At 35.7% G+C, this 23,791-nt stretch overlaps 4 protein-coding genes across 9 annotated transcripts in view; 1 reads left to right on the forward strand and 3 right to left on the reverse strand.

Annotated features, from left to right (window-relative positions):
• Positions 1-1,234: 1,234 nt before the first annotated feature.
• LOC105287891 (protein MCM10 homolog) lies at positions 1,235-7,189 on the reverse strand. Of its 3 annotated transcripts, none has more exons than XM_026971889.1 (2): positions 7,107-7,189; positions 1,235-4,235 (listed from the first exon to the last, which is right to left on the reverse strand). In XM_026971889.1, the coding sequence occupies exon 2, from the start codon at positions 4,223-4,225 to the stop codon at positions 2,009-2,011; it is 2,217 nt and encodes a 738-aa protein (XP_026827690.1). In that variant the 5' UTR covers positions 4,226-4,235; positions 7,107-7,189; the 3' UTR covers positions 1,235-2,008. The 3 variants fall into 3 exon arrangements, with proteins under 3 accessions (XP_026827690.1, XP_026827691.1, XP_011352056.2); XM_026971890.1 differs by lacking the exon at positions 7,107-7,189 and adding an exon at positions 5,704-5,798; XM_011353754.3 differs by lacking the exon at positions 7,107-7,189 and adding an exon at positions 4,597-5,025.
• Positions 6,117-10,983, forward strand: LOC105287871 (E3 SUMO-protein ligase PIAS2). 3 transcript variants are annotated; one of them, XM_011353713.3, is made up of 9 exons: positions 6,117-6,241; positions 7,853-8,022; positions 8,542-8,643; positions 8,720-8,864; positions 9,008-9,298; positions 9,384-9,485; positions 9,783-10,023; positions 10,118-10,540; positions 10,772-10,983. In XM_011353713.3, exons 2-9 carry the CDS (start codon positions 7,856-7,858, stop codon positions 10,981-10,983), a joined length of 1,683 nt encoding a protein of 560 aa, XP_011352015.1. In that variant the 5' UTR covers positions 6,117-6,241; positions 7,853-7,855. The 3 variants fall into 3 exon arrangements, with proteins under 3 accessions (XP_011352015.1, XP_011352013.1, XP_011352014.1); XM_011353711.3 differs by lacking the exon at positions 6,117-6,241 and adding an exon at positions 6,680-6,703; XM_011353712.3 differs by lacking the exon at positions 6,117-6,241 and adding an exon at positions 6,717-7,233.
• Positions 10,984-11,165: 182 nt separating this feature from the next.
• Positions 11,166-17,471, reverse strand: LOC105287872 (acetylcholine receptor subunit beta-like 2). The gene is made up of 12 exons (XM_026971892.1): positions 17,157-17,471; positions 16,930-17,078; positions 16,750-16,794; positions 16,509-16,618; positions 16,126-16,306; positions 15,742-15,898; positions 15,422-15,549; positions 15,149-15,324; positions 14,760-14,912; positions 14,284-14,396; positions 12,996-13,105; positions 11,166-12,635 (listed from the first exon to the last, which is right to left on the reverse strand). Exons 1-12 carry the CDS (start codon positions 17,206-17,208, stop codon positions 12,426-12,428), a joined length of 1,584 nt encoding a protein of 527 aa, XP_026827693.1. The 5' UTR covers positions 17,209-17,471; the 3' UTR covers positions 11,166-12,425.
• Positions 17,472-19,330: 1,859 nt separating this feature from the next.
• Positions 19,331-23,791, reverse strand: part of LOC105287869 — an 83,984-nt gene continuing 79,523 nt past the window's right edge. The window contains exons 3-4 of one of the 2 annotated variants that reach the window (XM_011353710.3): positions 20,955-21,040; positions 19,331-20,851 (exon numbers count right to left, since the gene is read on the reverse strand). In XM_011353710.3, coding sequence (XP_011352012.1) covers positions 20,823-20,851; positions 20,955-21,040 — 115 coding nt within the window. In that variant the 3' untranslated portion in view covers positions 19,331-20,822. Of the gene's footprint in view, positions 20,852-20,915; positions 21,041-23,791 lie in introns of both variants that reach the window. The other variant, XM_011353708.3, reaches the window with a different exon arrangement.

Raw genomic sequence — 23,791 nt, forward strand, 5'->3', positions numbered from 1 at the left:
AAAGTCTGGATCAAAGCTAAGGATTGGAGGGGAAAAATTGTTGGTGGTGTTGCTGCTCATTTCCTGTGAGATCTATGCTCTGTTAGGTGATAAAGAGGGAGATTGAAATAATGATCTAAAAACATTCCATATGTGTATGCGTATGTGTACATGGAGATCAATACGAAATGGCAACGGGGTAGAAATGGATCTTTTTGTAGCACAGCGTGTACGGTTAATTTATTAATATAAATATCAATTTTCATGCACATTTACACATCATACGACATGCTTCATCGATTTAATAATGTTTTTTGGATCTCTGCTCTTTTTTCCGGAGATTCATATTTATTTATTTAAATGTGAAAATTACGATAATTGAATTATCGTAATACGTATAAAAAAAACGATAAAATCTGCTGATGATAATAATTAGTATCTCATGCGTAAGTATAACTATATTGGAAATTTGTCGAATATGCCATTATTTCTAATCTTCCTTTTCTCACGCATATTTTACTCGAAGTTTTATATACAAGAAAGAGTAACGTGTCATCGTAATATAAAATGCCGAATAGAACTGGACAACCATAGGATATTAAACAGTACATGAGTGAAAAAAATACAATCTATGTTTCTCATATAAACAAGATGGTTATTAGAGTCCGGAACTGTTGTTACACTGACACGACACCAGGCAGAAAATTATAATGTCGCAGATTATTTCTGCTTAGTAGATATCGCATGTTGCAGGCACAATAAGTGTCTTACATTCATCTATAATGGTGTGTGTGTGTCAACGGGTGTGTCAACTTCCGGACCCGAATCACAGTTCTTCATATTTACAAACTTTACTGATGTCCACCTTTAGATAGCTCGCATCCCGCTTGCAAGGAGGGAAACAGTACTTTCAGTACTCGTGAAAGGAAAATTACTTTCGCAGAAAAAGACCCTACCGGGACAGGAAGACAGCAATCGTTTCCCTCAGCCTAAACGTAAACCTCAAATAAACATACTTTAGTGAAGAATATAGTGAAGATGACATAGTGTTTTTTATACGATTGTTGTACCTGGTTGTGTATCAAAGTATTTCTGCTCGCTGTGTATATTTCGGAAGAAGAGAATTCGATGTATGTTTGATTTCGGAAATGTGCAAGAGATACGCTCTTAGGATTTCTTTATATTTGTACATTTCATAAAGTGAAGAAAAGAGAAAAGAAAATTATTACTAATACTGACAATAAACAAAAGGATATCAAAAACAACGTTCTGTATTTATAGATTTAAAGCATAGAAATAAGTATCAGTTGCTGTTAGCAACATTCACGTTGCCTTTCAGCTTCATTAATCGAGAATTTGAATATTGATTTGAACGGTATAAATTCTACATAGTTCCAAAGTCGTCTTTTATTTTCTAGCTTTACAGAGAATGTCTCAAAATTCGAGCATAACAACGACATAGGATAAAGAAGAAGGTTCATTCGAAAATAAATCATATTAATAAAAATGCATTCGATCTTTCATTTTGCGTAATAGTTTATTTTCAATACGAGGATTTAAAGTTGCGAACTGTAGTTCATAACTTCGTTGAAGAGTTATCTATTCACGAATTATTCTTAATATACAATTTTCCTTGTGAATGATTTCTGGACCAGATATCGTTATTGATAAAAATAAAAAAGAATTTTAATAATCGCAAAGCCACAATATATTTCATAAATAGATTAATAGATATGAACTTTTCTTTTATTTTTCTGTGATATTTTCATGCTCAAATTTCGAACCATGCTCTTGTACATGTTATATATATAAAATATAACTATATATATTTAAAAAAATAATATACTAATAGTCAAAATGGCATCTTTAGCACCGCAACACATTCTTCGGCACCATCCAAATTTCTGTACTTTAATTTCTTATATTTTTCTATATCTTATGTACATGTAATTACTTTTCCGTTTTTTTTATTTTTACAAACGCTAGCAGAAGTACATCCTACAGATCGGTGATTAAATTAACGTTCAACCTAATCTTCGATCGGAACGAGTAGATTGAGATTGGCGTCTTTTACCGCCGAGCCCAGGAACTTCTCCTCGGCGCCGCGTATGGATAAAGTTTCTGCGGCAATAGCGATCTTCTTCTCATCCATCATTGCCGCTCTGGTCCAACTTGAGCTACTGCACTTGCCGCAGCTATGCGACGGCATGCGATTTAGGCTGACGGTCCGATTACCGCAATCAGCACACTTGAAGAACCTCTTAACTGCATCAATCACGCGCAGCGGGTGTCTCTGCTCTTTGCACATGTCCGATGCCGAGAACGCTGTATACTTGCACAGTGCGCATTTCACGGCTTTGCAATTCACCTTGAACGTGCTCATCATTTTCTCCTCCATCCTCTCCTTCGCTTCCAGCTTGTTAAAGTACTTCTCCTTCTCCTCGTCATAACTCTTCTCTATTAGATCCGTATGCGAGGATTTCGCTTCTAATATCTCTTTGAACTTGTCACTTATAATCTTCGCTTTTTTCGCGCCTTCCTCTCCTTCCTGCTGGTCAGTCTCTCTGCAGCGCTTCGCGTTCTTCTCGAGCTTACTCTTCGAACTCATGCAAACCTGATTGGGACTCTTTGCCTTAATTTTTCCATGCTCCTGCACCCACTTGATCGCATTCATCTTGGCAGTGTGAACCTGTTTCTTCGTGATCGGTTCGGAGAAATCTATCGTACCCTGACTGCACCCAATTCCCAGTCGTGGGCTTGAAGCTAGAGAAGTCAAGCTGATCTTCTTATCTACATGATTGCTCTTGGGCTTCATCAGCACGGAATTGCTTTCCTTCGGTTCTACTGGACTGGAACATAGGACTGATCCGTTAGCTGTAGACTGCACCATTACTTGCCTCGACGGTTGCCAACCCCTTAATTTGTTGAGTCGCTCGAAGTCTTTCTTCGACTGTTTGTTCGTTAACTCGACGCTCACTCCCTTCTTAGCGTCCACGTTGCTGACCTCAGGTTTTACATCATTCTTCACTTTTCTAACATCGTTAGAACCTGAAGCAGCCTCGGACAGCAATTCTAAACGCGCGCGGTCCTTCTCGTACAGCTTTTCGTTGCGCGTCGCCAGTACTGGCACGAACGGTGCCATCCCGTTATAAGGCTTTCGCGTAGCAGTTTGCTTGCTCATACGCTTCAGTGCGTCCCCGCTGAACCCGTGTCCGGTGTTGCTCGACTGCAGATCTGCTCGTCGCGTGCACTTCCTGTACTCCTGCTTGACATGATAGACGCAGTACTCACAGCGACTCGTGTTTACAATTGCAGTACACGCGTCGCCGTTCCTCTTGACCGACTTACACTTGCCCATGTCCTTGGACCTGCCGAGGATCATCAGCTTCTGCGGATTGTCGATTGACAGTGTCGCTTGGTCGACGTTGTCCTTGTTCTCGAGCACATTTGGATTGAGAATACCTATCGCACTGCCGGTAATAGTTTTCCACAGCTGTTTGTAGGCACTGCTGAACAAGAAAACGGACACGGTCTTCATATCGTCGGAGAGATCGCTTATTCTCCAGATGCAGTAAGAGGTTCCCTTCTGCGAGGTTTTCGTTGCCGATTTGTTGATCAGTACACCGGCGATCACCCAGTCGCTATGAGCGTTGTCAGAAATAATGTGACTCTTTACTCTTGATACGGTCACAGCCACCTTGCCCTTCATACGTTCCCTCAATTCAGTGGAGGATATAAGGGGATTGATAATTCTTATTCCAAAGAAAGGATCACTGTACACATCCCTCGCTACCAAGGTATTACTGTTACTACTGTTCTTTGCGGCATCGTTGAGATTACAAGTCTTATTCTTATTAGTATTGAAATCGGAAGTCTTACTGGTCTCGTTCTGTAGTCTCGGAGGTCGCTTAACGTCTGGCACGGAGCTTTCCTTCAACAGTTGCTTTATCTCACGTCCATAGTTGGAATACTTCTGCTCTTCAAAGTAACGTCTGTCTTCGTCATCCGAAGAATCAAGCTTATCATCATAAATCTCACTGGTACTTTTATCATCAGTTATTTTATTTTCATTGTTTACATTGCTAGGTGCAGAATCCAAGAAATTGAATTGTAATTCCGTTAAACTCTTCTTCGGTTCAGGCTGCTTAGCCTCTTCATGCCGTTCAGGCTCTTCAGTTTCTTCAGTGACATTAGATATAAGATCGTTCAAAATATCTAAATCAACATCACTGTCCTCGTGATCCATTTTATTAGTTCTGTAAAGATAAATACATCTTTCAATAAAAATCATATATAATATTAAATTAATAAAATTTACTTTTATTAATTTAAATTTACTTTTATTTATATTACATTAAAGAAAGGTATGATTAAAAAGAAAATTTACTTTTATATACGTATAGAAATAAAACAATGTCAAATAAAATAATTAACTGATGAATCAATTAATATATATATATATAGCTATAAGTATTAAATTTCATAAATTACAACTTTTTCTGTACTTAGAGTTATAATCTGGAAAAAGATAGAAATTTATTAACAAGCTTATTTAAACTTGTCATTCATGAATCACTATTAATTCGTAAAATGATAAACGACAAATATTCGACTAACCTTGTTCACGTTATTTTTATTATGATATTAACACTGATATAAATTTTTGCTATTATCACAGGAATTAGTTGCATGTAAAAATGTTTAAATCACAAAGATTCACACGCTATTCAATATTTTTCATAAATAACATTATAAATATTAGAATTATTTAACATCTATATTCGTCACCCGCCAAATTTCAGCAGATGAATCAAGAAATACTAGACGACGGTATTCATGGTCTGTTCTTATTTAAGATCGTCTTAAATATGACCTTAGGATACTTATTAGCCAATCAGATAGCTGTATTAGTACAATAGCTAAATTTTTAACTTGAAAAAAGCGAGCATAAAAATTTTTTTTAAGTAGGCTAACTTGAAAAAAGCAAACATAATAGGCGCTTACGGCGTTTTGTGATGCAAACTGCTAAAACTTGTCTAAAGAAACAAACTTTCTTTTTTTTACCAAGAGGAGCCCAGGCTGGGGCGCACCGACCCGAAGGCCGGAGGATCAGTCCAAGCCTGATTATACAAATACATGTTTAAACAACGCGGGCCATTGTGTCTCAACATGGCGGTCGACCAATTAGAAAGAGGATACAATTTCGCGTCTCTCTGATATTATTTACTACGTGTAAACAATAAAAAAATTATTATACATTAGTCACCGCCACATAAACGCATACTAAACATAGTGTAAAATTAGGACAATATTCATTATTCGTTTTTACAGTGCGATAGTTTTAAGTATACTTTTCAGATACTAATACAGCTATCTGGGGGTCTATTACGTATCTTTTCACGGAGTGAAAACGTGAAAAATGAGCAAATTTACTAGAATATTTATAATTTAATTGGTCAACACCTAGTAAATTTGCTCACTTTTCGCATTTTCACTCCGTGAAGAGATTCGTAATAGACCCCCTGATTGGCTGATAAATATCTTTAACATCATATATAAAATGATCTCAAACAAAAGACTATACCGGCCTCTGGAATTCGAGAATATGACGATGATTAGTCGTTGTCGCATTCCTCGTCCCCAATTGTAATAGTTCAAGTATATTAAATTATTCGATTTGAACAATTAACAAATCTTATATGATTCGTGAGGTTCAATACTGACCATCGCATGTTCCAGTCCACTGTCAACTATCAACACATCAGATACAATCTAGAGCATAACAGATGTCTAGATAGAAGGGATAGATGCCTGGGCATCTATCACGTAACTTTTCCCCTAGGATGGAAAATGAAAAATTAAAATTTCTTGCATCTCAGCAGCAAATTTTATAACGTAAAAGTTCACGCAAAATTTTCATTTTTCATTTTCCATCCTAGGGGAAAAGTTACGTGATAGATGCCCAGGGGGTCTATTACGTATCTCTTCACGGAGTGAAAATGTGAAAAATGAGCAAATTTACTAGAATATTTATAATTTAATTGGTCAACACTTAGTGAATTTGTTCACTTTTCGCATTTTCACTCCGTGAAGAGATACGTAATAGACCCCCAGATCTAATAATGTTGGATAATGTAGTGGACAATATTAGTGATGTTATCACTAGTGATACGGCAGAAAGGGGGAGGCTAAATGTTCCGTATATTCTTCTACCGTTTATTTTACAAGCGCTCGCACGTTTAAGCACCGCTAGATAAGGAAGGTAAATGATGTTTCTTTCTCTGGGATCGATACATATATATAACAGCCAATGCCGGGTCTGTATAGTGCGGCGCCATTTTGGAAAATTTCCCGTTTTCGCATTTCGAACGGCGAACGTCAAATGACGATACCGCGTTGCGTTTAGCGCGTGCACGATCGCCCCGTACGTCGCGTATGTTGCTTCTATGAGACACCCTTCTGCCCTGCGATCGGGAGAGTCGCCGCAGTTCGCGTTTCCACTGCGACAGTGTTTCTCTCGCGGGAAAAAAAAGTATCGCGCGGTATTCGGAAGAAGGATACGGGAAGACAGAGAGAAAGACAAGGAGCGAGAGAAGGAGGGACGGCGCTAGCGGGAGGTCCGATCCGACGGGCGTTTTTCTAGTCGCAAGTTCGAAATAACACCAGCAAAACGGCTGCGGGAAAAAAGTCGGCCAAGAAAATGGCGGATAACGAGGAGCTGGAGGTGAGTGGGTGCGCGTTATAAACAACGGCGAGCAGGTGCAGACGAAGGGACGGAAGGAGCATCGCGCCGGTTCCCAACTCGCGAATTCGTATCACGCCACGGCGTGGCGTCGTGTCGCGTGTCGCGTTCGTACCCTGGTCCATCGGCAATATCCGCGTCCGCATTCCGAACCGCGTCGCGTCCCGTCCCGTGTATCGTGCCGTCTCGTCACGTCACGTCATTTCGTTTGCTCGCGGCGCGACTCGATGCTATGCCCGCCCCCGGCGCGTATCGGCTCGAATTTATTTCGCTGGCGCGTGCTACTCACACTACCGTACGGCAGCTACTTTACGACCGCAACGTGCTTCAAAGTCCCGACGACCCGTATGGTGAATCGCATGGTGATATATACGGTGACACGTACTTGGATACGCTGGATCGGATGATTTTTATCGGTCCCACGCCACGGTGTCGAACATTTCCATGATCCCGGGAATGCGAGCGACCCACAGCTCCGGCGGCACGGCTTGTTCGTTTGCGAAGAGCTATGGGTAACCTCTCCACTTCACCGTCTTGTTCTGTCACTTGATGTTGTTTTCTTCCTCGACGTTTGCACTTCCCTAACTGATCTGTCGGCGGACTAAACATTATCATTTTCTTCAATTTTGCTCATGAGACACACGATCCGCGAATATCGTATCGTTCTGTCATAAACACAAAATACAGTGGCTCTCCGTATAAAAATATTATTAAATATTATTAAAAGTTCAAATTTATAGATAATTATATTTATAGATTTTACTTTATGCATACATACCCTGATATGCAAATTTATATCACGTGGAACATATCCCTTGCGTTTGATATGGGTCTACTAGTGCGATTATCGTTGTCGCATTGAATTATGTTCTGTTCTTGTTGATTTTAACTATCAATATAAATTCAGTACATGTTATGTGTTAAAATGCTTGATTTGTAAATATAAAGTTGGATTGATTACAAAGAGGCGAAAAGTTCATGCATCGCTGCTAGAATCTTTAGTAAAGAAGAATTATACCTTGATAGGTGGTGGTTTTGTTTTCTTCTAATTAAAGATTATGGTTATGTGATTACTTGAGAAAGTTTTATTGGATATTATAGAATGTAAGGGACTGAATATTTTTATTACAGAATATGGTATTAAGTTTTCGAGTATCTGAGCTTCAGATGCTCCTTGGTTTCGCTGGTAGAAATAAGTCTGGTAGGAAGAACGAGTTGCAAGCACGTGCTCTGGAGTTATTGCGCTTGAGATCACACCCAGCTATTCGATTAAAAATACGTGAACTGTATAAGACGATACAGTAAGTAGAAATATTAAAGCACATGCAAGTATTTGTGTAAAGCACCTTATTTTAGTCTTGTACAAAGTGTTCTATTAGTTTACTAACAAATTATTTTCAAATGATAGTTATACTGCAATAAGATCTGAAATTGACTAAAATTTAAATAATAATTGATCAGCATTGGGAGAATGCACTGTTGTGGCTGACTACGTTATATTTACTTTTGGAGTAGTTTCTATTAATAAGTAAATTAGGATATTTAATAAATTCTTATGTATTAGATAAACTGATTTTCCAGAAAAGATAAATGGCATTAACATATAATTTTCATTTACATTATGGAATAAATACTTACGTATATCTTAAAGTTACATTCATATAGTTGCAAAATTTAAGATGTTTTCCTTCCCCATTGATGAGTTTACACATGAAGAACATCAGATTTTATGAAATATCGAGGATGCCTTTAACTTTTATTTCTCAATAAATAGTATGACTAATTTTTGTTGCTTCAAATATGAAATATGTGTTTCATAGAGCTGATCAGATGGCAGCACATCAAATGTATGGACAAACTGGTAGTTCTGCCGAACCACAAATTGACCAAAATATGCACAACAGAAATTATTATTCAACAAGGTATCTACATCATAAATGCGTAGTTAAAAATAAAAATTATGTAAAACAAGGAGGGTATATATATACTTATTTGAAGGCAAGCAATTAGCCAACAACAGCAACAGCAAGCATCAGTTTCTGTAGGCAAGGAATTAACTCCAGCACATCAAGCATCCTTACCTCAGACACCTAGGACCAATCCAGTATATCAGTCAACTCCTTACGCTAACGTAGCTTCACAAGTACGTAACGTAAAGTTGCTATAAATTAACAGGATTAAAAACAAGTAATTCACGTCACGAATACTGAAGAATAGAAATTTATTTTTAATTCATCAGGAATATTTAGCTTCAATTACTTACTTCTTGACTCAATCCTTTTTCAGCGTACAACGAATACAGGATATAATCCATTTTCATATCCAGCCAAAGTTTTACCAACGCCACTACAAATACAACCTACGAGCCAATATCCGATTCATCCGGATGTTAGACTGAAAAAGCTTCCGTTTTTCGATTTATTAGGTGAATTATTGAAGCCTTCTAGTTTAATGCCCCAAGGGTCAATGAGATTGCAAGAGAACACGTTTATGTTTCATCTAACTCCGCAACAGGCGACAGACATTGCTAGCTCGCGCGACTGCCGAACTGGCAGTAAAATGGATTATAGTGTACAGGTATATTGCAAGGGATTACACTTTACGTAAAACTCTCTAAAAAGAGAAACAAAACTACAAATTGCATGTATGAATTTCCAACCAGGTACAAATGCGCTTCTGTTTACAAGAGACGTCGTGCGAGCAGGAAGATTATTTTCCTCCAAATATTGCAGTCAAAGTTAATGGAAAACTGTGTCCCTTACCGGTAAATCAATTCAGAAATTTATTTATATTTTTTAATGTTTTTAAATTAAATTAAAAAAATATAAAAATATTTGTTTATAAGTAACTTTTTTAAAATTAAGTTAAAAATATACAAAAAACAAATTAATGTTATGCGGTTTTGTAACTAACAGAATTGTCATTGTGTATCAATTTAGGATCTATGAAAAATATTTGAAGTATTGAAGTTAAATTTAAGTTCTGGTTACATTTAATCGATTGGATAGATCTCTGGATTAATTCTGAAATTAATAATTGCATCCCGTACGTATCTTTTTAGAATCCTATACCGACCAATAAACCGAGCGTAGAACCTAAAAGACCACCACGGCCGATCAATATCAGCCCTTTGGTGAAGTTGTCGCCCACGGTCGGAAATGAAATTCGCGTCACATGGTCGGCCGACTATGGCAGGCGATATGCAATCGCAGTGTATCTCGTTAGAAAGTTAACTAGCGCGGAATTACTTAGTAGATTAAAAAACAGAGGTGCTAGACACTCTGACTATACCAGAGGGTTAAGTAAGTAATCGGTCTTCCTATTCCGTGAACGGAATTAGAGTTAAAAACCAAAAAACAAGTGGCTTGTATTACGAAAGTGTAATGCAATTTGCAGTTAAGGAAAAATTGAACGAGGACGCAGATAGTGAGATAGCTACCACGTCGTTGAGAGTGTCGCTGGCTTGTCCACTGGGAAAGATGAGGATGGCGACGCCGTGTCGGGCATCGACGTGCTCCCACTTGCAGTGCTTCGACGCGTCCTTGTTCCTTCAGATGAACGAAAGGAAGCCAACGTGGAATTGCCCGGTCTGCGACAAGCCGGCGCTCTACGATACTCTCGTGATCGATGGATACTTCCAGGAAGTTCTCAACTCGAATAAATTACTGCCAGACGTGAATGAGATTCAGTTGCTGCAAGATGGCTCCTGGGAGAATCTAGTTCTGAAGAAGGAAAAGGACAAGGATAAGGAGAAGAGCGAAGCGAAGGCCACTGTCGATTCGCGGGATAATAAAATTGATGTGGATACAGTAGATTTAGGTGAGGGAGAAGTATATATCTTAATATTGAAATTAAAATGTGTTTATTTAAATTATAAAATATGGCAAACGCAGTGCTAAGTTGAAAAAAAAGCGTAATAATTTTTATTACGGAATATAACGCGTGGAATGTTTTTTGAGAACTTGGTGCTCGCTGCATTTCGTATCTTTATTAGGCAACGATCGATACAAATAGTTACACGAGTGATGACGTGATTTTTTTTCTGTTCAGATGAAAGTAATCCCGCTACTATGACACCGAAAGAAAAGAAACGAGCTGTTGTAATCGATTTAATATCAGACAGCGATGACGACGACGACGACAACACACCTACTCAAAGTACAAAGAAATTAGCTGGAGTCTCATCGCCAAAGAAGTCGCAGCCTAGTTCCATTAGTAGTACAAGCGAATCGCCTGATTTGATGATAATCGATTTAGAATAAAGAAATATGCAATGTGTTGAGCGACGTCACAGTTCTGATCAAAAATTATTGTTTTCTCTGTGAGAAACTTGATCTTTTTCTTTGCCTGTTGTAAGACTATGCCTCAAGTTGAAGACTCGATGTTTTCTATGATAATATATTGGCAACGATTTTTGAGGGAGTTTACAGGAGAGTGAACGAGATTTGTATTTCTTGTAATTTTAATAACATTGCATTCCTCGAAACAGATACAACTTGTGTTTCTGATCTCACTTGATAAACCAGACTCATTATTAAAATTCTGAGTCTGATCTGACTGAGATAAGTATTTTACTACAGTTTTTTTGGGCTATTTTGAAAATGCTTGGTCGTGTAATGTGTGCTCCGAATGAAAATAAAAGTTACCGTTCCGTTTTTATGATAATAAATGTCCTGTCAACGTGGATGTAAAATCATGTACGAGCTGCCAAATTTGAATCATTTACAATGTGACTCTTATTTCAATTTATTTAACCCATGGAAAATATGTTGGATTGGCTTGTTTAACGTTTATTTTATTCACGATTAAGGCTCTCGGGTCTCCTATCGACTACATTGAAACATGAATCGTGCGAATTTTTTCTTTGCATATGTCGAAATAAATTGACCTCTATTGCTCATACTTGATAATGTAAATAAATAAAATGTCGAAAGCTCTTTTTTTACTAGCTATTCGGTACCAGCGAGTGATTATTTCCAACAAAATATAGAAACAAATATCTTAATGATTTATAATTTCGATATTGTGACACCACTTATGATTATTAATTCTTACAAATCGATGAAAATCGTTACATTTCAGGAATTTAATCTACATCAATCTACATATGTACAGGTTAATGTAAAATAATTTATTTCGACATATAATGGCGGGGGGGAGGGAGGGAAATATATTTTTTGCATCATCTAATATAATTATAGATCTCTGTATGATATATAATATAATATAATATAATATAGATATATAGAGATCAAATGCTTTGAGAAATCACTGAAACAATAATACAATCCGTAATCTTTGTCTAACATTTACGTGTTTATAACCATTGTCACGCAATTGGAAATTTTCAGCTAGAAAGAAATATATGTTTCTGTTTGTGCGTGTGAATGATTGCTTAATTAATTATTGCGTAATTTTGAGATGTATAGATATTTTCGATTTTCTCTTTCTCTAATTAAATGATTTATTTATCTAACAATATTGTAATAAATTACTTGTCCTAATTCATGAAGAAACATTGCAGCAGATATTCAATATCTCCTTTTAGAATTTTGATTAAAATATATGAATGAGAATAAGAACATCTTCGTGAAGAGATGATAGATGTCGAACGAAGGGATACCAAATGTATTTCAGCAGAATATGCACGACATAATGTACCATTGTTCTTCACACGCGAATTATCTTACACGTGCCTTAATAGTTACTCCTCATCAAAAGTTCCGTTCGGGGGAGGATACATGTAATTGCGCAATGATATACCGGAGAGTCGTTGGTCCACAGGTACTCGCGTATCATACAGACTGGGCGCTTGAAATATTATACCCAGCGTACCGCCGATACACGCGAATGTAAATACCCAAAGAAAAAATCTGTCCAATACCATAGCTACGAATTTCCAATCTTCTATGACCTGTAAAGATAAGTGAACGTTTTTTTTAATGCGAAAATAATTAGCTATCGGTGCAGAGTAGGAAAAATTTATTTACGGAATTAAATATTGAGAGAGAAAAAAGTAAAACTTATATAAAAATATAAAACATTTTAGCATAAATAATGCGTAGAATCTTGTGCGTATGTGAATATGTGCGAATATGTATGAAACTCGTAACGATTGATAATGGATGGATTCCAAGGTGCGGTATTTTGTAATTAATATTCTAATTCTATATATATTATATATATTATGTATATCAACTTGATGGTAGTAATAAAATTATAATAAGAATAAATTGGGATTATGAGAAAATGGTCTAAAAAATGACTTATGTACCTCATTATCCTTATCGGCATCCTTTATATGTTGAGCAATGAAACGTACCCCTTTGAGAGCTGATATCACATCTGGAGATAGTCTTGGTATCGTATTTTCGCTGTCAGTAACTGGAATGATATTCAGATCAATACATATATTTCTCAATTTTTAGCACTTTTATAATATATATTGTTTCTTTTACAGATACAAATAATTATTTAAATGCATAATGTATCGCAAAAGGTGTTTTTACACATAGTTGTTTAGCCATACATTGAATAATCTTTTCAAATATTTTTAATCTTTTTTCATTTCTTACACAAATGTAATATTGTTAAGTAGAGAAGAATCCCCTATTATGAGATATGCTCCTAATATGAGATAATGGGGTTTCTGCTAAACTAGTGAGCACCATCTGTTAGTTCCACCATGAACTTATTACTCTTGGTGTAAAATGTATTTAGTGAAAAATTCATTGTTCGTTATTGCGTTTAGCCTTTGCAAAAAAAGGTTTGTGGAATTGTGAACATGTCAAAGGAACTTAAGGTAAGTCTTTAAACCTTGTTTATTACATAATAAAGAAATGGTTGGCAATAAATTCAGTATGCAATGATAGAGTAGAATCGTAGTAACAGGAAAATACGCGATTTGTTGAATTGCTTAATTGTAGAGGTTAGATTTCATGATCGCAGAACCGCTAGGCGTGTGGCTCGTATAATGAGATATTCAGGGTACTCTTAATATGAGATAATTATTGCTCGAATATGAAGATTATGTAGTGTAATAAAAAGAAAGAAAATACTACGTTAAGGTTAAAGAAAAGTTAATACGAATTTATATTACGAAGTTTTGTATATTTAATTTTTATAGAATCTGACTATGGAGGTTAGAGAAACGAGGAAGCGTCGACAGTGAAATCGTGAAGATTTAGCGAAGGCTGTGGCAGTAGTATTTTTATAAAAATATCTAATAAAGTTTTTTACTTGCAATACTGATGTATTTTGCACTTTTAACACCGATTTCTCAAGGTATCTTATATTAGGAGCACACTTTCGCGATCTTGTGGAAAGCTCTTTTTTCAAATTTTTTTAATTTTCAGAAAAAATAATATTTAAATTAGATTTTTCACTTCACCAACCTAAAGCTTATTAAATTCTCTTCAAGATAACGTATTACATTTTTAAATTCTGCCTATAGATTTCCTTACATTCGGCAAAATCGATATGGTATCTCATAATCGGGGACTTTCCTCTATTAAATAATTTAAAAGAAAATACTGGTTTCTGATAAATAATAAAAGTTTTACCTGATGCATGCGGTATGTGTCGCGCATCGTCATCTCTAATACTTTTGTACGTAGAAGTGACGCTTTCGAATGCATCTGGGCTGCCTTTTAGCTCCAAAGGGTAACCACTTACACTGTCATGAAAATTGACAAAAATTTATGAAATATCAGATATTGTGCAAAATTTAATTACTGTAAAATTACAAAAACATTCATTTTATCATCCAATAACATTTTTCTCTTGTTAATCATATTAATTTTTCCGCATCACATATTTATATATATTTTAATTATTATATATTTATTCTTTTATTATTAATAATTTACAAAAAAGTTAATAAAAGAGAGTTTACTATATTCAATATTTCTCAGAAAAAAAAAAATAAGTACATGTAAAAATTCTCTTTGATTATAACCAATTTAAAAGTTTTTAGACTATTGAAGAGAGAGAGAGAGACCTATCTTTAAATTTAATAAAAAAAGAATCAAGATTTTACCTGTAATCTATTTCGTTGATGTATGCACTATTCATATAAGTATCATCGTATTCCGGGGTAGAATATGGAGTGCGACGCATCATTAATACTCTCGGCATCCAATTGAGAAACACTTGTCTTACCCACGGTGACATATTATGAGTGGAAGGTGATCTACGATATCAGTACTTTGACATTATAAATGATTAAAGACAATTATAATATTTAGAAATATAATAGACTAAAAACGCACTTCATTACTTCCTTAATCTATTTTCTTACATTTCTGCATAATGTATCTTCTTACATTTCGAATATATAAAATCTTAATTAATTTAATGTTTAATGTAACTCATGTAAAGTAATCCATATTTAAAAATAAAAATATTTTTACATAAAGTATTGCTTACCGAAAGTGTACATTTAAGACGCAGACGGTGATCCAAATGGACAGAGTAACTAAAATCATGGTGAACAACAAATATTTTCCTAGCAAAGGTATAGCCAATGATGTCGGTGGAATAATTTCGGCTAACAGCAAGAAGAACACCGTCAACGAGAGGAGAATGGAGGAACATAATGATACCTGCACGAGAAATATGAAGCAACAATAGATATGTTTGTTATGATAAAATTAAACAAATATATATAAATTTTAAAAGTTCCTCATCTTATACACTTACCTTTTCACCGGAATCGCTGGGCAAGTAGAAAACTAATACCGTTAAAAACGTGATGCCAACACAAGGAATGATAAGATTGACAGTATAAAACAGAGTTTTTCTTCTCATTGTAATATTAAATGTTATATCTGTAATTATAAGATAATAATGACTCATAATCTCTTCATATATTCAGAGCAAATTAGTTAACATAAAATCAATTTATGAATTTTTACAGAAATGATAAAAATAATTAAAAGTGGTTATCAAAATCAAAATGAGAGATTTATTCGATATAAAATTTAAAATTTTGTTGAATCTTTACACATACATGTACATACCTGAGTAAGGTTCCTCGCAGCATGGATAATATTCTTCGTTACGTGCTGCTGGTACTTCCAGAATGTCCCATTCCACTGATAAATAAAAATCAGTGAGATCTATGCCGATCGCAACGAGGTTGCTGCCGGGCTCTTGTTTCATATGCTTCAAATCTACCTGTGAACAAGAAACTTTACAAAGCACGCTTTCGAAAGACATCAGGCTGAAGCTACATAAATTTAAAAGCGATAATAAATGTAAATAATTAGAAAATATGAGTTAAAATCAATTATTCGAATCTCTCTTTGTTAGCTAGCTAAAGAATATTAAAAGCTTTGATTGTCCTATACATTCTATATTAACAAAAATATATATATATGTATATATATAAATATATTTATTACCTGAGCACCGTTGTACGTCCATGAGCCGAATTTCATAATGCATGATTGCTCGTCGAACGGGAAATACTCCACATTGATCTCACAGGATGACTTGTAAATAGCTGGCGGTTTCCAGGACACTTCACCAGTATATTTCAAAGTGGCTTTTGTCATCAATGTTACTTCGTAATTTCCGTCAGCGCTGTACATTAAATGAAAATTAATTTAAAATTTAATTTGAGAATTATTTTCTACATAAGAGCTTATTTTTTGATCCCATCAGATTCCATCTTTTCAATTTTTCATACAACATAGACATTCGTAAATGGAATTTTTGTCTATTTAAGGAACGCGCAACACGATTGATTGTACATCTTCTAAAAGAATCTTTTACAGTTTTGTACTTGTTGTATAGCACAATATCCGGAAGCCATATGTTTTCGGAAGGCACGTATAACATTTCTACACCACCATACTCCTGTGGATCCCATTGTAATTTGTAGTCGAACCATTTCTGTAAGAAACAAGCACAGTTTAATTTCCTTATTATCCAGTTTGTCCATAATTGAATAATGTCAAAAGATATTATGAAAGTAAAATAAATTAGTTTAAGAATTGACAGCGCAGATGCTTTTTTGATTTTACCTGTTCTACCCAGACATTTGTTGTCATCACTTGATTCTTCAGATTCTGCAAAGCACCAAGCACAATTATTATAAAATCCATACATATTTTTAATGAATCAAATAATGAATAAAGATTTTGGCAAAATAATATCCAATTTTAAGATACTGATATTTTTACAGCGTTTATGTCAGTCTGTACCATCTCTATTAATTGTGACAGCTTTAGTCCCAACCAAACCGTTAAGGTTTCTGTATTATTAATAACTGGACGTATCAATCTGTTATAATTAGAGAGGAGATCATCGTACAGTCTCTTTGTGTCAGGATTCGCCTCGTACACTTTACTCCCTGTATGAAAAAATATATTCATATATTTTAATAAATCGCTTAATATCGTTTTAGCCGGTAATAGGAATGAAAGCTTACCGTAAGTGAAGCTGAAGACATTGAGCAATATCGTGAGCACCGGTATCCGCATCTTCGACGCTGTTTACAAATGCATGCGAAAGTAGAACACTCGCGGACACTCCCTATGACGAATTCTTACTCTTTGGCACATGTACCTTGGCAGTATAAGTTCTGTTTAATTATACATAATAGTAGGAGAAACTTAAAAAAAGATGGGAGATGATAACAAAATATTCAGCGTGCTGAACGGTGATGTGCGGTCGGCGAAACGTCGAGCGACCAGCATCCCACTGGTCGACGATCGATATCGAAAGTTGCCGCCATGATACTCACCCCGTCTGCTCAGGGCGCGACGCGTTCCACTACGTGCAGGGGTGGTTCGCGTTTGCATCTGCGCGCTCCGCTTGAAGACGGTAACGCGGAAATTGAAGGGCGCGATCCCAAAATGCATTCAAGCTACTATAATGAGCTTTTATACTTAAGGATGAAATGGGGATGAATTGAGACCTATGAAATTCCGATCATTTTCCGCTGTCCGTTTTCGATTTCCGTTACTGCAGATTTACGGAAAAGAATTTTAATTCAATTACTGTTTCGCTATTGTCCATTGATTATTATAATAAGTGACTGCAAATAAACAATTTCTTCGGAATTGAAGTTTAGAGAAGTATAGATGGATAGTTTTATACTTCATCAAATTCTGAATGTTTATCAATTTGAAATATTATATTTGAGGATTTGTTACAAAGATATTGCATGCTCGATATTTTTCTTAAGGAAAAGTCAATATTAAACTGGTCATAAAATTTGCAAATAAAAGATTTGGATTGGATTTGGAAGAAACAAAATATTTGACTATTAAGAAGAAAGATAATAAAATTTATATCTGTTTTTTCTTTTTTTTAAAGTAATTTTGGTTTACCGATAAAGTATCAATATAATAATAATAAAGATATCTCGCGATTTTATCTCTTTTGGTATTCTTTCCAACTTTGCTCGTAGTATATATTCTAAATTCTATGAAAATATGTCATAGCACCCACAAGACGACGATTAGTACGAATAAATTGATTTTTGGCATCGAGTAATACTGGCAAATCTGCGCTGAAAGTCAGATGCTAAGTGAGTCGGTAACATGAGAATTCCATTTAGATTTATCAAGATCCACGCCGTTTAATGTGCGGCTGGTTAAATTCCTTAAAAGCTACCTGTCGGGAGCGTCCCAATTCGGAGGAATTGCCAGGGAAATCGTTCCCGAGAAGGACGATCCTTCGGGTTGAAATGCGACTTTCGGTTAACATTCCGGAGAGACGACGCAGATTTGTGTTCATAATACCACCGAGTAACGCGTCGCATTTCCCCTAAAAGACGGCGCAATTATGGTGTAACATCTATCCTAGATGGTGCGTAATACAGTGGTATCCTTGAATGCTATGTCATTTAGGAGTCACTTTCCAAAATGTATCCAAAACTATCCGATTGATAAAAAAATTCATCTTTTTTATTATAATTTTTTTTATTATCCATCTACCTTTAATTATTTTAAAGATAATAAAGATTTCATTATTTTTTTATTTATATTTTATTATTTTTTAATTTATACTTCATTATTTTTATAACAAATATTTCATTATTTATATTTCATTATTTTTATAATAAATTCGAGGTAACTGATCAAGTCTGAAAAATCAAATTTTTCCTTTAATTTGTTAAAATCTCAGATATATAATATTCATATTTATCTCTCCATCAATCTCTCCATTTATCTATTTATTGAAAGCAGACATACATATGCGCGCGCGCACCAACATCTATCTATGTTTACTGAGTGAAATATTAAATTGATCGATGTTTGAAAATTCGCGATATCAAAGTCTTATGAGACAACGTTACAAGAAAGCTTCTTTGAAGCGGTGACGGGAGGGAGGTGCAATGTCAGGACGTGCGATCGACGGGCGCGATTATCGATCAAGTTTACGTAAATGTATACACGTATACTAGGCTGAGGCACTTAGCGTATGTTTGTTTAGTGCCTTTTACGACTATATCGATGAAGAGCGTGTGTTAGGCAGGGGCCAGTGTCTGGCACGTAGCTGAGAGTCCTGCGGCGCCGTGCTTCGAGAGGGTCATTTATAACTGTTATCGTGAAACTTACTAGCCCACTTACTACCCTCCACTGTCTCTTGCCTTCCTTCTCGCTCTGGGAAGCATAGTCGGGTTGCAACAGTAGCAGGAGTTCCATCACGTTTCTTTTATCTACCGATCGTGTATCGCGACCCACGGACACTACCTCTGAGTGATGACACTTTTGGATGGGATCGATGAAGATCGCATGTGTGCCCTCGTCCGCTTTTCTAATTTTCGCATTCCATTAGACGATTGAGGAATTAGAACCTTGATCTATCGTCAACAGTCTGTGCCCCTGTTATCGAGACAAGATATTATTATTAACAGTTTATTTTATACAATAAATTTTGTCAATGTGTATATGTATATTATTTTAAATAACTGAATATACAGAAAATATACAAATATTAATGAATGTATAATAACTAATAGTGCATGTCAATAATAAAATCTAAAATATACCTATATGAAGCGCAATAGATATTAAGATATTAGTCGGGCTAATTTATTGTAAACATATAATATACTGTTAATGGATAATAATTTGTTGATCGAAATAAAAAGTAGTTTGCTTCGAATTTCTGTAAGCAATATGTCACTAAAGAGCCAATAATTATCCGAAGTATATGTGTACTTTAATTACTGGAGATAATTACGTCATCAAAGGACCGTTGAGGAACAGAGGTTTACTATGATAATAGAGCATCCAATATCTTGTTGAGTTATGCAGCATGCACGATACTGTGCAACGATATATCACGTGTATTATACATATATATATATACTCGTTACATGTGAGAGAGTATAAGCTAAAGTATCTTTTAAAATAGCAAAAATACAAACAAAGAAAAGAATGTAATTTTTAATTCATGTCGTCTATGAATCTTCTCTCAATCAAATTTTAAAAAAGTATTCAAATTTATTAAAGCATATCCTTATAAAACCTAATGATTGTTGTTACAGCTTTAATAATGTCTCGTTCTCTCTTTTTCTTCTTCTGTTTCTCATTTTCAGGTTTTATTTAAATTTTCCTTCATTGAACATTCTTTTATGGATAATGGATGTACGAGTTATTTTGAGCACATATTCGAAATTCTCACAAGAGAAACTCCGATCGACGAGCGCTGGCTCTTCTAATGTATCTGCCATCCGGGGGACACCGACTTGCAACACCTCGCGTACACAAAGTCCAAGCGGAATAATTTATTTAGCGCAAGCAATGCAATAACGGCGGACTCGCGCCGAATGCGAACACGGGACGCGTTCATTACTGCGATCTGCTGGAAAGCGCACAGCGTGGACAGGGTTGAGAAGCTCGCAAGCTCGTTGTTGTTACGCAAGAGCGCAATGGACGACGGACGGGCGAATCTTTCGAAAAGAACGGCGAACAATTTATAATCCTTAACAGCACCGCACACAAGTGCGAACGACGTGAGCAGGTTTTTTGCACGGACGCTTGCCATTAATTATCTTCTCTCTAACCGTGCTGATTTTCTCTGGCTGTCGAGAGTGTCGCCGGTTTAAGGACGATCTTTGCTTTCCCTGGCTCGAGAGAAATCAGGATGGGAAAACAGACACGTATACATCTGAAACATTAAACAGCATTGCAGATTGGTCAGATGGAACGTGAGCTTCGCTAGACGATATTACCGGCCTTAGATGTGCTGGTACCCCCATGTAATAGCGTACCATAATATTCGATTTCTGTTACTGACTGCCTTTCTCGCCAATATGTGCACACTTCCCCAGAAGCATGAAATTCCTGCCCCCTCGATCTAGAGGAATGAAAATATTTTAGTTGCTGGACAAATAGTTTGCATTTTCTTCGGCTTTGAGATCACTCATTTACGTAAAATGTAAGTATGTTAATATAAAATTTTAATTTATATATTAATGAATAGAGTAATGAAAGATGGAAACTTCTTTCATGCATTCACGATATAATAAATTTTTGGTTTTTAAAAAGCTAAAAACACACACACAAGTTGAAAATATGTGATGCTCTTTTAAAACAAAATAATTTTCTTAATAATAGAACTTTCTCATTTAACTTCAGGCGAACTTTAACAATTATAATTTAAGGGTTAATTAAAAGTGTGTTTAAAGTTAAAACCTAAAGAATTATAATTTTTATTTGCGAAAATAGGAGAAATTTAATTGCAGTTGTAGAAAGAATCTCCAGATAAAGAGCACGCATGAAAATTATACATGAATCGAAAAAGATATAAAATATTTCTTCAAAAGGATAATGCTCAATAAAAATAGATATATTTTTAGAAATATAAAAAATATTAAAATCGTATACATAAATACATTTATTATAGTTTACATTTGCCGTCAGAAAATTTTATTTTAATTGTTTTATTATTCCTATTAACATCGATTGTGGCGAAAGTCATTATTGACTGAAATACAGCGTTTCCGTAGCGTTTTTTTGTTACAGTGATGCAGAAATGGTTTATGATATTTTCAACCGTGCGTATTTGATTCATGAATTATCGGAATCAGCGGACCGAAGGTCGTTTAAATCGCATTCGATTGTATTTTTGGATATCATGTACGTGAATGACGACGCACGAATAGGTGTCCCGAATCCAAAAGGTTTTATCCCCTGCATTCAATTTCCCATTCTCGTTTCTTACCCTTTTATGTCGCTATATCGGGTGGGAAATGCGTCGCATTCGATAATTGCTATTACCAGAGTGCCGGGTTTTTAACTAACGCGATTTTAAGCTTATATCTCGCTGATGCATTAGCTAATGGAAAGATAAATAATTATTACGCTTTTACGTATCGACATTATGACAACGAATCCAGTACGTGCAATACAAAATTAACGACATGCTTTAAATATCATCATTATAATATATACAGAAATATAACGCGTCATTTAATTTTCACAAATTGTCTACATACGATGTTGTAACGAGATTTATCTTCTCGTCTTGAAAAATTCAACTCGCGCATGTGTCCTTATCGATTCTCGTTTATACATATATAATGCCCCATAATGTTATAATGAAAAAATTAACCACCCACCCTGTCAGATTATCGCGCGTCTGCTCCAGTTTGTGGTTTTCTGAAAGAATTCCGACCACGAATTTGTCGTGCAATTACCTCGACAGAGTTCAAACAATTGAGCAACAGCGGTCACCCGAGTATGTAGAGTCGGCGAACTTCTTAGCCATAAATCCGTTCGCTCGTCCCTTTATACGTACCGCGTTGCACTCTCGCGTACGGGAAACGCAATAAAACTTTCGCCAAAAAACAATTATTTATCCGGATCCCGCTGTTCCGCGCAATGAGGGAAAATGAGTCGAAGTTATAAATACCACGCTGCGGGAAAGCCGGCCGCGTTTCGGGGCTGCGCATGCTACGCGCTGGATAAAAGGGAGAGATCTATGGCGGGAGAGCGGGGAGGAGACCACCGGAAGAAAAATAAATCTGTTTTGCCTTTTTTTGCGAACCCAACCTCCCTCTCTTTTGTCTCGCTCGCGCGGCAAAGAATCGTCCCGGAGGCCAAAGTTGCGGGATACGATTAGAACGAGCGTGACACTACCTTAGCTTCCTTTTACTTTTCTTTATTTCATCAGCAATAATTCTCCCTTGCATCGTCTCTATTGTTTTACGTACGCATTAATCATGTAATAATAAAAAATCAAAACCTATTTACAAACTGCTAATATGATTAATTGTTATTTTTATTATTAGTGTTAGCAAAATGGTTCAAGTGTGATGAGCACATAGCAATCGTACAAAATGAAAGTATACAAAGCTGAAGAAATTTTGAGAAATTGTCATAGGTTCATCGACTTTATGGACGCATAATTTAATTTTTAATCAAAGAAAGCAAAGCGAATAAAGCTCGATCGTCGTTCATTTTCGACATTGGCGACACGTACGTTACAAGAAAAATAATATCACATACACAGTCTGAGATTTCTCTAGATAAATTAATTTTGCCATATATACAGGGTGTCCCGGGTTTTAACCGACAAACTGCGGGAGCATATTCTACTAGTGGAAATAAGAAAAAATTCTTATATCGAGTTTGCTTAAAAATGCTTTATTACAAAGTTATAAACCAATATTGAAAAGAAATATAAAATAAGTAACAACGGATTTTTTCACAAAAATAAAAATTATGTACGCAATGATTTAGTGACGCATTTCAAAATGTTGTCCTTGCACATCGATACAAGCTAGACATCGACGTAGTACAGAATTTGTTACAGTACGACATTCCTGAAAATTTTGTTGCATCTCAGTAACTGAATTAGTAATTCGTTGCTTTAAATCTTCAAGCGAGATTACTTCTGTACTGTAAACTTTATTTTTTAAAGTTCCCCATAAATAAAAATCAAGAGGCGTTAAATCGGGCGATCTTAGAGGCCAGAAAACCGGTCCTTCTCGACCAATCCACCTATGAGCATAATATTCATCTAACCAGTTTCTAACTTGTCTAGCATAGTGCGATGGACAACCGTCTAACTGTATCCAGCTGTTTTGGCGAAGATTTAAGATTC

Source organism: Ooceraea biroi, chromosome 8 (genome assembly GCF_003672135.1).
Source record: "Ooceraea biroi isolate clonal line C1 chromosome 8, Obir_v5.4, whole genome shotgun sequence".
Taxonomy (NCBI): domain Eukaryota; kingdom Metazoa; phylum Arthropoda; class Insecta; order Hymenoptera; family Formicidae; genus Ooceraea; species Ooceraea biroi.

Excerpts from the sequence above, each read along its gene's own strand:
- LOC105287872 (XM_026971892.1), bottom strand. The coding sequence starts at position 17,208 with ATGCGGATACCGGTGCTCACGATATTGCTCAATGTCTTCAGCTTCACT. Across the intron at positions 16,307-16,508 it reads GATATTGTGCTATACAACAA|CGCTGACGGAAATTACGAAG; the intron begins GTACAAAACTGT and ends TTTAATGTACAG. Across the intron at positions 14,913-15,148 it reads GTCTTAAATGTACACTTTCG|ATCACCTTCCACTCATAATA; the intron begins GTAAGCAATACT and ends CTGATATCGTAG.
- LOC105287891 (XM_026971889.1), bottom strand. The coding sequence starts at position 4,225 with ATGGATCACGAGGACAGTGATGTTGATTTAGATATTTTGAACGATCTT.
- LOC105287871 (XM_011353711.3), top strand. The coding sequence starts at position 6,680 with ATGGCGGATAACGAGGAGCTGGAG. Across the intron at positions 6,704-7,852 it reads CGGATAACGAGGAGCTGGAG|AATATGGTATTAAGTTTTCG; the intron begins GTGAGTGGGTGC and ends TTTTTATTACAG. Across the intron at positions 8,865-9,007 it reads ACGCTAACGTAGCTTCACAA|CGTACAACGAATACAGGATA; the intron begins GTACGTAACGTA and ends ATCCTTTTTCAG.